The sequence below is a fragment of the Loxodonta africana genome, chromosome 5 (assembly GCF_030014295.1).
Source record: "Loxodonta africana isolate mLoxAfr1 chromosome 5, mLoxAfr1.hap2, whole genome shotgun sequence".
In the NCBI taxonomy this organism is placed as follows: Eukaryota; Metazoa; Chordata; class Mammalia; order Proboscidea; family Elephantidae; genus Loxodonta; species Loxodonta africana.
This window is the reverse complement of record NC_087346.1, coordinates 34,450,593-34,467,517: the sequence shown is the minus strand read 5'-3', so window position 1 is coordinate 34,467,517 and position 16,925 is coordinate 34,450,593. Positions and strand designations below refer to the sequence as shown.

Below are 16,925 nucleotides of genomic sequence, written 5' to 3'. Positions count from 1 at the left end.
TCTTTATGGGTGCATTTAGTCTATTTACATTCAGGGTAATTATAGATAAATAAGTTTTTAGTGCTGTCATTTTGATGCCTTTTTATGTGTGTTGTTGACAATTTCATTTTTCCACATACTTTTTTGTGCTGAGGCGTTTTTCTCAGTAAATTGTGAGATCCTGATTTTCATAGTGTTTGACTTTATGTTAGTTGAGTCGTTATGTTTTTCTTGGCTTTTATCTTGAGTTATAGAGTTGTTATAACTTTTTGTGGTTACCTTATTATTTACCCCTATTTTTCTAAGTAAAAACCTAACTTGTATTGTTCTGTGTCGCCGTGTATCACTCTCCATATGGCAGTTCAATGCCTCCTGTATTTAGTCCCTCTTTTTGATTATTGTGATCTTTTACCTATTGACTTCCATGATTCCCTGTTATGTGTATTTTTTTTTTTTAATTAATCTTAATTTGTTTGTTTTTGTGATTTCCCTATTTGAGTTGATATCAGGATGTTCTGTTTTGTGACCTTGTGTTGTGCTGATATCTGATATTATTGGTTCTCTGACCAAACAATATCCTTTAGTATTTCTTGTAGCTTTGGTTTGGTTTTTGCAAATTCTCTAAACTTGTGTTTATCTGTAAATATCTTAATTTCGCCTTCATATTTCAGAGAGAGTTTTGCTGGATATATGATCCTTGGCTGGCAGTTTTTCTCCTTCAGTGTTCTGTATATGTCGTCCCATTCCCTTCTTGTCTGCATGGTTTCTGCTGAGTAGTCTGAACTTATTCTTATTGATTCTCCCTTGAAGGAAACCTTTCTTTTCTCCCTGGCTGCTTTTAAAATTTTCTGTTTATCTTTGGTTTTGGTGAGTTTGATGATAATATGTCTTGGTGTTTTTCTTTTTGGATGAATCTTAAATGGGGTTCGATGAGCATCTTGGATAGATATCCTTTCGTCTTTCATGATGTCAGGGAAGTTTTGTGTCAGGAGTTCTTCAACTATTTTCTCTGTGTTTTCTGTCCCCCCTCCCTGTTCCGGGACTCCAATCACCTGCAGGTTATCCTTCTTGATAGAGTCCCACATGATTCTTAGGGTTTCTTCATTTTTTTTAATTCTTTTATCTGATTTTTTTTCAGCTATGTTGGTGTTGATTCCCTGGTCCTCCAGATGTCCCAGTCTGCATTCTAATTGCTCGAGTCTGCTCCTCTGACTTCCTATTGCGTTGTCTAATTGTGTAATTTTATTGTTAATCTTTTGGATTTCTACATGTTGTCTCTCTATGTATTCTTGCAACTTATTAATTTTTCCAGTATGTTCTTGAATAATCTTTTTGAGTTCTTCAACAGTTTTATCAGTGTGTTCCTTGGCTTTTTCTGCAGTTATCCTAATTTCATTTGTGATATCATTAAGCATTCTGTAAATTAGTTTTTTATATTCTGTATCTGATAATTCCAAGATTGTATCTTCATTTGGGAAAGGTTTTGATTCTTTTGTTTGGGGGGTTGGAGAAGCTGTCACGGTCTGCTTCTTTAAGTGGTTTGATATGGATTGTTGTCTCCGAGCCATCACTGGGAAACTAGTTTTTCCAGAAAATCCGCTAAAAAAAAAATGCAGTCAGATCCCTATCAGAGTTCTCCCTCTGGCTCAGGCTATTCAGACGTTAATGAAGCCGCCTGGGGAGGGTGGGGGAGGGAACAGAGAGATAGGAGAGTAGCACCTCAGAATATAGCCAGAGTTGCTTGTCTTGCTTGGAATCACTATTATATCTGAGATTCCCGCGGGTCGCGTCGCCTGTGTGTGCTGGCTCTGTGGAGATTGCCCCTGGGGGGTCTGGCCCGCTGGAGTCACGGTCAGATACTCCGCTTCCAGCCCCACGCCCAGCGTCAAGGCTCCCCTACTGGGACGGTGCACTCTCGACTCCAAAATCAGTCGCTGCCTCCTGGGGACTTCTCGTCCCTCCAGCCCCGTGGCCGTGCCGCTCCCGCGAACCAGTTGGGCCCCCTCCTGGGGTTAGTTCAGATGGGTGGAGCAGCTCCCCATGCTTGTGCCGTGAGCGAGTGTCCCGGCTGGGACGCTGTTCTCCCCGCTCCAATACTAGTCGCTGCCTCCCGAGGACTTCTCCTACCGGCTGCGTCCCACGCCGCCCACGCAACCCAGCTGGGCCCCTTCCCGGGGTTAGTTCAGGGGGGTGGAGCAGCTCTCCGTGTTTATGCCGTACCTGCGTCCAGTCCAAATCCCGGCGGGACGGTTCCCTGGCTGGGACGCTGCTTTCCCGGTTCCAAGACCAGTCACTGCCTCCCGGGGACTTCTCCTACCAGCTGCGTCCCATGCCGCCCGCGGAACCGGCTGGTCCCCCTCCCGGGGTTAGTTCAGGGGGTTGGAGCCGCTCTCTGTGCTTGTGCCGTACCTGACTGGTGCGCTGGCTCCAGGCTCTGAAAACAATCGCTGCTTCCCCGTATTAGTTCGTTCTCTGTCTCTAAATCTGTGTTTGTTGTTCGGGGTTCGTAGGTTGTTATGTATGTGATCGATTCACTTGTTTTTCCGTGTCTTTGTTGTACGAGGGATCCGAGGTAGCGTCTGCCTAGTCCGCCATCTTGGCTCCGCCCTCTTCCTCTGCTTTTAAACTTAGAAAAACTTCTCCAATCAGAGATCAAGTTCAAATCACCTTTTTGCATTTATCTATTTCATTTACATGGAAATCACTTTGTTGTATGATGCAAAGGGAAGGCTTAGATTGATTTTTATCCTCAAACAGCTAACTATTGACCCACATCCTTTGTGCAATAAGCCTCCATGCCCTATTTATCTGGACACTTTAATTATACTTGAGCAAAGTAGTTTCATCTGCATACTCCTGGTGGCGCAGTGGTTAACAGCTACACTGCTAACCAATAGGTTGGCAGTTCGAATCCACAAGCTGCTCCCTGGAAACATTACGGGGCAGTTCTACCCTGTCCTGTAGGGTTGCTATGAGTCGGAATCGACCTGATGGGAATGGGATTGGTATGATGCAGTACTTTATAAACTCTAAATTAAGCATTAGTTTCTTCTTCAAATGAAATTTTACTCAAGAGACTAATACATAAAAGAGATGAAGATAAAGGGTAAGTGTATTGGTCGAAGGATAGGACTGCCTGACGTCACCCCCAACCTCCTTTCTCTGTCCCCGGACCTCTGCATAACCCTGAGGTAAAACATTCCTTAAACCAAACTGCACTTTTACGTGCTTTATTGTTTTTGTGTCTTTGCTCACATGGATTGTTCTGTATGGAATTTTCTTCCATCAGATAGAGGGAGTGGTCATTACTCTTCTGGGCATTTACAAAGATATCCCCAACCCTTGGATCAAAAGCAATGTCTTCTCTCTCTGACATCTCAAATAAATATATTTCTCTCCTGGGGGACATTTAGCCATTTGTAACTTGAAATGTCTGTCAGTTTCTCGTACTGTGGTGGCTTGAGCGGTGCTGTGACGCTGGAAGCTATGCCACTCCACTGGTATTTCAAATACCAGCAAGGTCACCTATGGTGGACAGGTTTCAACAGAACTTCCAGACTAAGACAAGACAGACAAGGAAGAAGGACATGGCAGTCTACTTCTAAAAAAAAATCGGCCAGTGAAAACCTTATGATAGCAGCAGAACACTGTCTGCTGTAGTGCCGGAGGATGAGCCCCTCAGGTTGGAAGGCACTCAAAACGTGACTGGGGAGGAGTTGCCTCCTCAAAGTAGAATCAACCTTAATGACGTGGATGGAGTCAAGCTTTCAGGACCTTCATTTGCTGTTGTGGCATGACTCAAAAAAAGAAGAAACTGCTACAAATATCTATTAATAATCAGAATGTGGAATGTATGAAATTTAAACCTAGAAAAATTAGAAGTTGTCAAAAATGAAATGGAACACATAAAGATCCATATCCTAGGCAATAGTGAGCTGAAATGGACTGGTATTGGCCATTTTGAATCAGACAATCGTATGGACTTCTATGCTGGAAACAACAAATTGAAGAGGAATGGCTTAGCATTCATCATCAAAAACATTTCAAGATCTATCCTGAAGTACAATGCTGTCAGTGATAGGATAATATCCATACACCTACGAGGATGCCCAATTAGTACGATTATTATTCAAATTTACACACAAACACTGATGTCAAAAATGAAGAATAGGAAGATTTTTACTAGCTTCTGCAATCTGAAATTAATCAGACATGCAGTCAAGATGCATTGATAATTACTGGTGATCGGAATGTGAAAGCTGGAAACAAAGAAGAATAGGTAGTTCGAAAATACACCTTCATGATAGAAACATTGCTGAAGAACACATCATAGAATTTTGCAAGACCCATGACTTACTCATTGCAATTACATTTATTCAACAACATAAATAGCAACTATACACATGGATCTCCCCAGATGGAATACACAGGAATCAAATCAACTACATCTATGGAAAGAGATGGAGAAGTTCAATATTATCAGTCAGAACAAGGCCAAGGACCGACTGTGCAACAGACCATCAACTGCTCACATTCAAATTGAAATTGAAGAAAATTAAAACGAGTCCACAGAGCCAAAGTACAAACTTGAATATATCCCACTTGAATCTAGAGACCATCTGAAGAACAGCTTTGACACATCGAACACTAATGACTGAAGACCAGATGAGTTGTGGAATGACAACAAGGACATCATATATGAAGAAAGGAAGAGGTCATTAAAAAGACAGGAAAGAAAGAAAAGACTAAAATGGAAGTCAGAAGAGACCCTGAAACATGCTCTTGAGTGTAGAGCAGCTAAAGTAAAAGGAAGAAATGATCATGTAAAGGAGCTGAACAGAAGATTTCAAAGGGTAGCTCAAGAAGACAAAGTAAGGTATTATTATGAAATGTGCAAAGACCATTTTGGCTAGAAAACCAAAGGGGAAGAACATGCTCAGCATTTCTCAAGCTAAAAGAACTCAAGAAAAAAGTCAAGCCTTGAGTTGCAATATTAAAGGATTCTATGGCCAAAATATTGAATGACACAGGAAGCATCAAAAGATGGAAGGAATACACAGAGTCACTGTACCAAAAAGAACTGGTATAACCATTTCACAGGCACCGATGGTACTGAAGGAAGACATCCAAGCTGCACTGAAGGCATCAGCAGAAAACAAGGCTCCAGGAATTGATGGAATACCAATTGAGATATCTCAAAAAATGCAGGGAGCACTCACTCAACAATTGCTGGATGCAGAGCTTTAAGTGTCAACTGCCTATGCCAAGAAAAGTGGAAAACAGCTACCTTTGCAACTGACTGGAAGAGATCCATATATGTCCCCGTTCCAAAGAAAAGTGATCCAACAGAATGTGGAAATTATCAAACAATATCATTAATATCACATGCAAGTGAAGTTTTGCTGAAGATAATTAAAAAACTGCAGTAGTATATCAACAGGGAACTGCCAGAAATTCAAGCTGGATTCAGAAGAGGACGCAGAACAAAGGATATCATTGCTGATGTCAGATGGATCCCGGCTGAAAACAGAGAATACCAGAAAGATGTTTACCTGTGTTTTACTGACTATGCAAAGGCATTTGGCTGTATGCATCATAACAAATTATGGACATTCTGAAGAATGGAAATTGCAGAACACTTAATTGTACCCTTGAGGAACCTGTATACCTACCAAGGGACAGTCGTTCGAACAAAACAAGGGGACACAAATTGGTTTAAAGTCAGCAAAGTGTGCATCTGGGTTGTATCTTTTCACCATACTTATTGAATCTGTATACTGGGCAAATAATCTGAGAAGCTGGACTACGGGAAGAAGAACATGGCATCAGAATTGGAGAACGTCTCGTTAACAACCTATGATATGCAGATGACACAATGTTGCTTGCTGAAAGCTAAGAGGACTTGAAGCACTTACTGATGAAGCCTTTAGTATGGATTACACCACTATATAAAGAAAACAAAAATCCTCACAACTGGACCAATAAGCAACATCATGATAAACAGAGAAAATATTGAAACTGTCAAGGATTTCATTTTACCTGGATCCAAAATCAACGCCCATGGAAGCAGCAGTAATGAATTCAAATGACGTGTTGGACTGGGCAAGTCTGCTTCAAAAGACCTCTTTAAAGTGTTGAAAAGCAAAGATACCACTTTTAGGACTAAGGTGCACCTGACCCAAGCCATGGTATTTCAATTGCCTCATATGTGAGGGAAAGCTGGACAATGAATGAGGAAAACCAAGAAGAACTAATGCATTTGAATTACAGTGTTGCTGAAGAATAGTGAATATACCATGGACTGCCAGAAGACTAAATAAATCTGTCTTGTAAGAAGTACAGCCAGAGTGCTCCTTAGAAGTGAGGATGGCGAGACTTCATTGTCTCATGTACGCTGGACATGTTATCAGAAGGGACCAGTCCTGGAGAAGGACACCATGCTTGGTAATTAGAAAGTCAGCAAAAGAGAGGAAGATCCTCAATGAGGTGGACTGACACAGTGGCTGCAAAGATGGGCTCAAGCATAACAAGGATTGTGAGGATGGGCAGGGCTGGGCAGTGTTTTGTTCTGTTGCTCATAGTGTCTTTATGAGTCGGAAGTGACTGGACGGCACCTAACAACAGCAAACCTTGAAATAAACCCACTGTTGACATATCAATGCTGAGATTAAATACACATGAATTGAGATTCTTTAAGGAATGTACTCATATAGAAAATACATTTGTCAGATTCGTCAAAGCAAAATAAATGTGCCTATACTCACGTGTAAGCTTCAAAGTCCCCATTGTTGATTGCTTCGATCAGTTGCTCAGTGACTTTGATAATCTCTTGCTTTCGTGCTAAAGGCAAGGATATAGATTTGGGTAAGAATAAAGGACAAATGCCATATGAAATATTATTCTAATAATATTGTTAATTTATGGAAACAGAGTACTACAAGATATTAAGACATATCCCTCATGAAAGTGAGGCCTTATTCTCTCCACAATCTTGCTGTTTAGGATACAGGGACTAGCAGCATCGATCTCTTCTGGGAGCCTGTTAGGAACACAGATTCTCAAACACACTCCAAACTCTGATTCAGAACCTGTATTTTAACAGGATCCTCAGTAGATTTCTGGGTACCTTCATGTTTGGGATGCAATGCTACACCTTTGATCACTGGGGTTTTGTAAATGATTCTATTTGTTAGAAAATAACCATTGTGTGCAAGATCAAGGCTATGCTTTCTGAATTAGTTCATACTAACTTTATCAACATTATTGAAGTTTGTGAACATTTTTTTCTTAAGCATTAACAGATGTGCTATTAAAAGAGAATCTTAAAAAGTACCACTCTACTGATACACATATATATACACATATCAGAATAAAGATGATATAGTGCATTGAGATATTTAAATTTACATAATTATTTGCATCTTCTTACTGTTCTGCTCAACCAACTCTAAAAAAGAGTATACCAACACTCTAATTGGCCATTACATGTAGTTAAATGGGCTCCAGTCAACTCTGTGAGCCGGAAAAGTGACTCATGAATCAATACTGTGAAAGTAAGCAGATAATCTGAAGGAATCCAGTCTATATAAATGTCAATCCCAACACAAAACATTATTTGTTTCTATTCCTAGCTCACAACTGGTAAAATTATTAACAACTGACTTGGCTCAAATCTCACCTTTTAAGTAAATTCTGATTACATTTGCCTCAAGTGTTCTTTCCCTTTTCGGGTGGTTTAAGTGGTTTGCATTCTACTGCTAACCTAAAGGTTGGTGTTTCAGTAACCCACCCAGTGGTACCATGTAAGTAGGTCTGATGATCTGTTTCTCTTAAGATTAGGTCCAAGAAAACTTTATAGGGCAGTTCAACTCAGCATACACAGGGTTGCCATGAGTCAGAATTGACTCAAGAGCAACAACACGGTGTATCATTCACTTGGCAATTAAGCTTATGTTATACCAAGATACTTCTAGCTATCCAAAATTATTACTTATTTTAAATTGTTATTAAACTTTATACACTGTGTAACCTGTCTTCTTAAACTAAAGGCTTCACGTGGGCACAGAGCAAATTATTTCTTTGTACCTGCTACAGAGCGTTGTCCAGTATCTTTAATAAAATGAATGCTCAGTAAGTTTGTCAGTTTGATGAAGTGATATTAACAATAACCTCTTCTTGATTTCAGAAAACTGTTCTCTCACTTATGAAATTACCTTGTGAAATATTAAAAATTAAATTTCATTAAATTTGAAGGACATTGTGATACTCCTTTAAAATCACTGGAAATAGACTGGAGGATCACAAAAGGTTACTTCCAATCTCTTCTGGAGGCAGTGGCGCTGATGTTCATTATGAAGAAAAGCCAAAGTCTGTCTGCTTTTAGTTCTGTATTAATGCTAACCAGTTAGTTTTTTATATGAATTCAATCTTCATTAAGCAGAGTTTAAGCATACTTAGATGTTTACATCCATTTTAAATTCCCAGTTGTAACATTCCCTACTTAAGACAAATATTCTGTAAACCTAATTTGACTTCATTGAGACTATAGAGACTAAAAAAAAAAAATTTTTTTTTACCTTCTAACAAAGCCATGTCACAGACTCACTATCTAATAAAATATATTTGACTATTAAATTTGGCCATAAAGTGGTTACAAACAACATCAATCTCTACAATATAGAAAATGACCATATACATTAAAATTTGTATTTCATTACAGAATTACCTTTTATTTATGTAAAATAAGACAAAACAGGTTTTCTTTGCTCCTAACGCACATACCTACACATAACATTTCTTGCCCTCATTCATCGGATTGAGGGATATCCACAATATATACAACACCAAAACACGCTGACAGAAGTAGTAGCAGGGAATAATTTTGCAACAGGGATGCTGCCACTGGCACATTTTAGCTTAATTATTTAGGCACTACGTGGTTCATCTCTCTGTGGACTTAACAGTATAAGCATCTGGCAAAAGCACGACAGCTGACCTGATTCCTGAATATAAAGGACATCGGTGAGGAGCAGTCAGAAAATGAGATTAAGAAAACATGGCTGTCCAAAATTTCCTCCTTACATGAAATCCTACTTTAAAGCTATCTAAACAGATTTTTTCAGTGTGCTATAAGGTTTTTTTTTTTTATAAGGTTTGACACGGAAAACTGCAGTTTAGAACCCAAAGCCAACTTCCTTAAACTAACAAAAAAGAAAAACAAAATGGAACACAAGATCAGTGCTCTGTGTAGACAGCTTTATTATCCTAACACTCATTTTACAGACTGTGAAAAGTTCAGGATCCCTTTGTGAAGTTCTGCATTTTCTCGTTAAGTATAATACAGAATTAGAAACATGGGGAGTATATGGCCGTCCCTCACTCTCTGAACCCCTGTGGAAATACTCACTGGCTCTCAAATATTTTACATGCCACAACAGGCTTAATTTTTGTCCTGCATAATCCAAGTAACACAAATTTCCTTCTCTCTTCTTATGCTCAGAAACAATGGTGTTTTTGCTGGCAGGACAGCAAATGGGAGTTAGTCACATGCTTCTGTGCTGTTTCATCATAAAAGCAACATGACTATTTCTCTCAGGAAGGGCCTAGAGCTCAGGAATCTTTAGAGAGCTTATTTCCTTGGGACAAAGGAGTTTTAGTGAGTCATGGGCAGCACATGACAGCTGACTTGTTAAAGGAAAGCAAAAGGCTGGAGATGAATCATTTGTATATAGTAGTCCACTTGTGGTTGGAACTGTTTCCACAGGCCCAGTGTCTGACCTAGAGGAAAAGGGAGGGTTTGGTGCTAACTAGTTCTACTCTCTCATCAGCAGTGAGGTTAAGGAACAGCCACTGTACCAGGTGCCTGGATGGTTATGGTCCATGGGGAGGGTCCATCCATCATCTGGCCCTCCCTCTTCCTGAATATCAAGTAATAACTGTTCTATATGTTATAGGAAGAGTTTAAGCTGTGTCACTAACTACACCGAGCAGAGGGGAGAGTGTACCAGTAAGGCATTCTTTGAACACCACAAACTTCATCTACCCCATAGCTAGCCATTCAATCATAGGTAACTGACTACTCCTTAGATGTGTGGATGGCAAGACTTCATCTCACATAATTTGGACATGTTATCAGGAGGGACTCGTTCCCGGAGAAGGACACCATAGTTGGTAAAGTGAGGGCCAGCAAAAAAAGACAGAAAGGCCTTCAGTGAGATGGATTGACAGAGTAGCTGTAACAACAGGCTCAAATATAGCAACAATTGTGAGAATGGTGCAAGACCAAGCAGTATCTCGTTCTGTCGTACATAGGGTCGCTATGGTTGGAATTCACTTCACAGCACCTAACGACAGCAACAGACTGCCCAGTGATTTTATTTATAGAATTGAGGTGCTCAAGCTCACACCCACAAGGCCCAAAAGAGGTTCAATGATCCTGGGATACCCAGGGTCCTAAGGAAAGGAAGAAGAGGAAGGCAAGGGGGAAGAATGCTCAGATTCTGAGTGCAATTAGTTTCCATGCAGTTACGCACAAGAGTTGGAAACATTTTCGTATCATTTCAAATTCATATTTTTTTGGCTCTTTTACTGCTCTAATGAGACCTGGAAGAGTAAGATAAGGGGTGGACGTTCCCTGTGGGTTTTTTTTTTTTTTAAATCCACCTTACTGAGAATGATTATGTAATAAAACAAATTATCACTTTCAACATTTCTTCTAACATTATCAGATTTGATCATCACAACAACACTCTGAAATATTCAGGTAGACATTATCTGTTCAACAAGGAACTACAGAGATTAGAGCATTACTCAAAGGTACATAAGAGTTTGCGGATTACTTCTTCCCTTCATCTTGAAACATTCTTCTCCTTTCCCCTAACTCTTGTTTTTCTTACTACTTGTCTGATCATGCCTTCTCATTCTCACTTACCATGTCATCTTTTTCTACCTGGACTTTAAATGTTTAATTTCTTTTAAGGCTCAATTTGAAGCCCGCATCTCACTACACACTGCATTCCCAGGGTCCTGTCTTCACCTGTTGTAAATGACCATCTATGGGCCAATGACTCCTAAATTGTTACCTCTCTTCTACACTTTTCCTCTAGATCTTCGTGTCAATGCCTATTCTGGAATCTCTATTTGGAGACCTCAAAGACACCTCAAAGCCAACACACCCTAGATTGTGCTTATGACTTTCTACCACCAAAAACCTATTTGCTATTCCAGGGCCCACCATCTTGGAGAATGGCACAAGTGAGCTGCACAAGTCAGAAAGAAGCTGAAGAAACATCTTTGACTCTCCAACCTCAACCTTCCCATTCAATGCATCAAATCCATATTTCTCTCCTTCTTCACCACAACCCTGGCACAAGCAACTATCACTTCTTGCCTAGGCTAGGGTGCAGCCTTGCTGCCTGGTGTTTCTGCAACCACTTTTGGTCCTTGCCATTCTGTTCTCTAAAATGTAGGCAGGTCTTTAAAAAAAATACACATTTCACCAGGTAACCTCCTATTTGAACTCACCTAGAGGCTTCTCATTGCTTCCGGAATAAGAATCTGAAGAGACACCACAAGACATTCCATAAACTAGCCTCTGCTATCTCACCAGACCCAATCAAAGACTCTCCTACTTTATCCGCTCTACTCCAACCAATTCAAAATTGCTGTGCAGCCTCCTATTGCCAGCCCTTCACATACGCTGTTCTCTCTTCTTGGAAAACTTTCCCTCTTCTTTGCTGCTACTTCTTTTATCAGATCTCAACTCAATTTCTTGGGAAAATGATTCCCTGGCCCCCATTTAGGTCCCCTTCTCTTCTAAAGCACTTAGTACACTGACCTGTTGTCTAGTTGACTTTGACTCATAAAAACTAAAAAAAAATTCATAGCAACCCTTAATTACGTATTTATTTGTGTGATATTTGACTGTTTTTCCTCATTACTTAGTAAGCTCCACAGGAGCAGGTACCTCACCATTCCATCCCCAGCATCAAACACAGTCATGGTATATAGAAAATGTTCAAAAAATATTTGAATGAATAGTGGGTCCAGAACAGACTCAAGTGGTTTCTGACTTCCAATTCAGTGGCCTTTCTAACACACAATACCACATTACTCTGTGATGGTCAGATAGCCTTTGAAATATATATAACTGATGAATGCAAACAACTTAAACATAAAAAAGTATGCCTTATTATCTATTGGCAATGAAAGAAAATACTTTTCAGTTTGTCTAAAATTGCTCATCAAAATCTTTTTGCTTCCTTATCTCCTCATTTTTGTTAATGGAACCACAATTTTACCTGTCTCTTAGCTCAACACCTTGACTTTCTTGTGAATTCTACTATCTGCTTTATCCCACATTCAATGATGCACTAGTCATGCTATTTTTCCGGAGCACTTCTGGTGATACTTCTGAGGGTACACTTTCAGCCTCTTCATTATTTTTACTTGATTGTCCTTGGCAATCTTGTTCACTCCTCTGGGTATAACTGTACGTCGATGACTGCCAAATCTCTACCACTCACCTTAAATATTTCTTGGCTCCTAGTTCATATTTCTCACTGCATTTTAAACACTACCAGTAGTGCTGGCATTTCAGACCTGTTGTTGTTGTTAGGTGCTGTCTTTGCACATTTCATTATAATACTTTACTTTGTCTTCTTGAGCCGCCCTTTGAAATCTTCTGTTCAGCTCTTTTATGGATCATTTCTTCCTTTTGGTTAGCTGTTCTATGCTCAAGAGCAAGTTTCAGAGTCTCTTCTGACAACCACTATGGTCTTCTCCTTCTTTCTTGTCTTTTTAAAGACCCTTTGCTTTCTTCATGTATGATGTACCTGATATCACCCCACAACTTATCTGGTCTTCCATCATTAGTGTTTAATGCATACAATCTATTCTTGAGACAGTCTCCAAATTCAGATGAGATATACTCAAGGTTGTACTTTGGCTCTTATAAACTTGTTTCAGTTTTCTGCAGCTTCAACTTGAACTTGCATATGAGCAATCGATGGTCTGTTTTGCAGTCACCCTCTGGCCTTTTTCTGACTGATGATATTGAGCTTCTCCATTGTCTCTTTCCACAGATGTAGTTGATTTGATTCCTGTGTATTCCATCCAGCAAAGTCCACCAGTATAGTTGCTGTTTTTGTTGAAAAAAGGTATTTGCAAAAAGTTGTTGGTCTTGCAAAATTCTATCTATCTTGCAAAAACCTCTGGTGTCATTTCTCTCACCAAGGCCATATTTTCCAACTACCAATCCCTCTTCCTTGTTTCCAACTTTTGCATTCCGATCACCAGTAATTATCATTGTAGCTTGACTGCATGTTTGATTACTTTCAGACTGCAGAAGCAGGTAAAAATCTTCAGTTTCTTCATCTTTGGCATTAGTGGTCTGTGTATAAATTTAAATTATAGCCGTATTAACTGGTGTTCCTTGTAGGCATATGGATATGATTGTCTGACTCAAAATGGCCAATACCAGTCCATTTCAGCTCACTAATGCCTAGGTATCAATCTTTATGCATTCCATTTCATTTTTGACAACTTCCAATTTTCCAGATTTATACTTTTTACATTCCGATTATTAATGGATGTTTGCAGCTGTTTCTTTTCGAGTCATGCTATATTAGCAAATTAAGATCCCGAAAGCTTGACTCCATCCATGTCATTAAGGTTGACTATACTTTGAAGAGGCAGCTCTTCCCCAGTTATATTCTGAATGCCTTCCAACCTGAGGGGCTCATGTTCCAGCACTATATCAGACAATGTTCTGCTGCTATTCATAAGGTTTTCACTGGCCATTTTTTTTTAGAAGTCCTTATAGATCCTTCCTCCTACTCTGTCTTAGTCTGTAAGCTCCACTGAAACCTGTCCACTCTAGGTGGCCCTGCTGGTATTTGAAATACTGTGTCATGGCTTCTAACATCACAGCAACACACAAGCCACCACAGTACGGTAAGCTGACAGACAAGTGGGGGACTTCAGACTTAGTGCACCCCAAATCAATCACCATATCTTCCTCTCCAAACTTGCTGCTCCTCTTATATTTTGCATCTTGGATAGTGGCATCATAATCTACTCAGATGCCCAAACCAAAAGCCTTGATGCCCATTTCCTTTCAATCTGCTCATATAGCTCATCACCAGCTCCTCTTCATTCTCCCAAATCTTCTCAGATCCTTTTTTTCCTCTCATGTTCAGTGCCTCTGCTCTGATTCAGGTTGTCTGAGGTTTCTGCTCCCTTCTAGTCCAAGATCTGCTGCCTTATCTCTCCTCCACGCAGTATTCCCTGTTTGCAGAATCATTTCTCTATAGGACGGAGCTGACCATGCCGCTCACTTGCGTAAGGTTTTAAGTGGCCAAAGGCCAAACTCCTTTGTCTGTCTACCCTCTTTTTTTTTTTTTTTTTAACTGTGGCAAGCATATATGTAACAAAATATTTGACATTTCAACAATCTTCACATGTACAGTTCATTCTTTTTTTCCAGCTTCATCTCCTGACACTTATTTACCCCGTGGCTCTCACATAACCTATACCTAGCCACACTAGGGGATTCACTCATCCTCAACTAGTCCTAGCTCTTTGATAACTCTATTTCTTTCCTCCCATTATTCATTTTGACTTTTATTTGCACGGAAATCTTCCATACCCTGCTCCCATAGCAAGCATTCTCATAGGACATTCACATACCTGATCAGTACTTGACCACTTCCTACCCTCTTCGCTAAGTACTGGAGCCCTGGTGGTGCAGTGGTTAAGAGCTCAGGTGCTAACCAAAACGCTGGCAGTTTGAACCCACCAGCCACTCCTTGGAAACCCTATGGGACAGTTCTACTCTGTCCTACAGGGTCACTATGAGTCAGAATCGACTCGATGGCAATGGATTTGGTTTGTTTTTTTTTACAACCAGTACTGAGTAAATGTCTGTAAACACATGAACACATGAATAAATAAATGTGAGGGTAGGCAATGTATATAAAAAACTATAAAATTTAAACACTAGATAAACACCAAGTATGTAGATGATTATCTTGTCTGATAGCAGTCTGAATGTGGCTGTACTAATTGAGAAGGCACTCGTGGATCTTGTGTACACCAGAAGCAGCAAAATGGCCACCATATATGAGGCCATAGGATTTTAGATGGGGGGTTTGTAACAGAGAGGATTTTAATCTGTTTGTGCCTAGTTAAGATAAACCATACATTTTTAGTCAATGCTTTAAATTATAACTTCTCTTAGAAGAAAGAGTTGAGAAAGATCCTAGTTATTTAGCCTTGAGCTTTCCAGTTGTTTAAATTTTGGCTTAGTCATATTTCTGAAGTGAAATTATTTGAATGATAAACCCTATTCAGGAGTCTAGCCAGGCTCAATGCAACTTGGACCACGAAACAAACTGAATTATATATATGCACACTGATCTTCACGAAGATGTGTGTAGAGTGTTGCATACTGAAAGCTGTGCCCAAAGACTATTTGCTCAATGATCAAAAATTAAACAATTACAATTATTATTCACCAATGTTCAGGCATATCATGTTAGTATAGTAATTCTGCTCGTTTGCTCTTTCTAAAAAAAAAAAGTATATATATATATATACATACACATACATAAAACAACAGAAACAACTGCAGTGGAGTCAGTTCTGACTCACGGTAATCATGTGTGTCAGAACAGAAGTGTACTCATAGGGTTTTCAATAGCTGATTTTTCAGAAGTAGATTGCCAGGACTTTCTTCCTAGGCATCTCTGGGTTGACTCAAATTTCCAACCTTTCAGTTAGCAATCAAGCGTGTTAATTGTCTGCAACACCCAGGGACTCTATCTCAATATGTATAGTTCTATTTAACTTCTTTTTTACTACATTTCTCAAAGGTCAGTGGATACTTGGTTGCCAGAAACCTGGGGGACAGGGAGGCTAAGTGACTTGCTCAAGTCATCCAGCAAATTCAGAAGCTGTGCTAGGGCAGCAGCTTTATTTGGCTGAGCTTCCAGTCTACCATTTAATTCAGTGATCCATGTTTCTTTCCAGCCCACAGTGCCTAATTCAATATTTTGAAATCATAAACTTAAATGAATCACCTAAATGCCTTTGAACTTCACTGGCAAGGTGACTGACTACTTAATTACTGGGCTAGGGCTGTAATTAATTATGATGCTAATTTCACACAACTGGGTGTCCCATAGTTTTACTGTCTTTTTCCATGGTGCCATTAACAAAAATAATCCTTGAAAATAGTCATTATCTTGGGAAACTATACAAATTAGAGCCATTTGAATGTTCTTGATAGTTTTATAGAAAAAGGCGCCTATCAACTCAGCTATGTTTGGCGTTTCCTGTGCAATTAACAGCTTGTTCCTTAGTGACTTTATTTTTGTTTCACTGGTTCCATTTATTAACAAACATTGAGAAGGGTAAATTCCATTATTTTGGCTTTTAAAATCAAGGCCATGGAAGATGCTATAGTTGATTTGTTTGCAATCTATAATATCTTATTCAAATATAAGATGTGATGATTACCAACTTTCTATTCAAGAATCCTCTCAAATAATTATTGTAAAGCTTACTTATCCAGAAGACACTTATTCAACAACAATTTTTTATCTCTTTGATTCCTAGAGGCTCTCAAGATTAAAAAAAAATTTCAAATTATTCAAATTATTTCAAATTCATCTTTGTATTCTGCTCCATAATGTAGCTTCAGCAACTTTGTTCCACAGGCGCTTCAAAGAATAAATGTTAGTTAACTGGAGAAGACATGCTATCAGCTTTAGTCCTGTTAAATTCTTAAGGCTTAACAATAAATGATTAAAAAATATTTTAAAAAAGAAAGCTCCAGCATTGAGATCATTCAGGATAAGAGCAAATTGGTTAAGATTTTCCATGTTCGTGAGGATATCACTGGGTTACAGAAAAATATGGTCTTATTTTTCCTAAAATGACTCTGG

The 16,925-nt window shown here is 39.3% G+C and overlaps 1 protein-coding gene across 11 annotated transcripts in view; it reads right to left on the bottom strand.

Moving 5' to 3' along the window:
* CAMK2D (calcium/calmodulin dependent protein kinase II delta) overlaps positions 1–16,925 on the bottom strand; it is a 368,604-nt gene that overhangs the window by 15,937 nt on the left and 335,742 nt on the right. For all 11 annotated transcript variants that reach the window (XM_064285421.1, XM_064285416.1, XM_064285415.1 and 8 more), the window contains one exon: positions 6,744–6,819. In XM_064285421.1, coding sequence (XP_064141491.1) covers positions 6,744–6,819 — 76 coding nt within the window. The remainder of the gene's footprint in view (positions 1–6,743; positions 6,820–16,925) is intronic.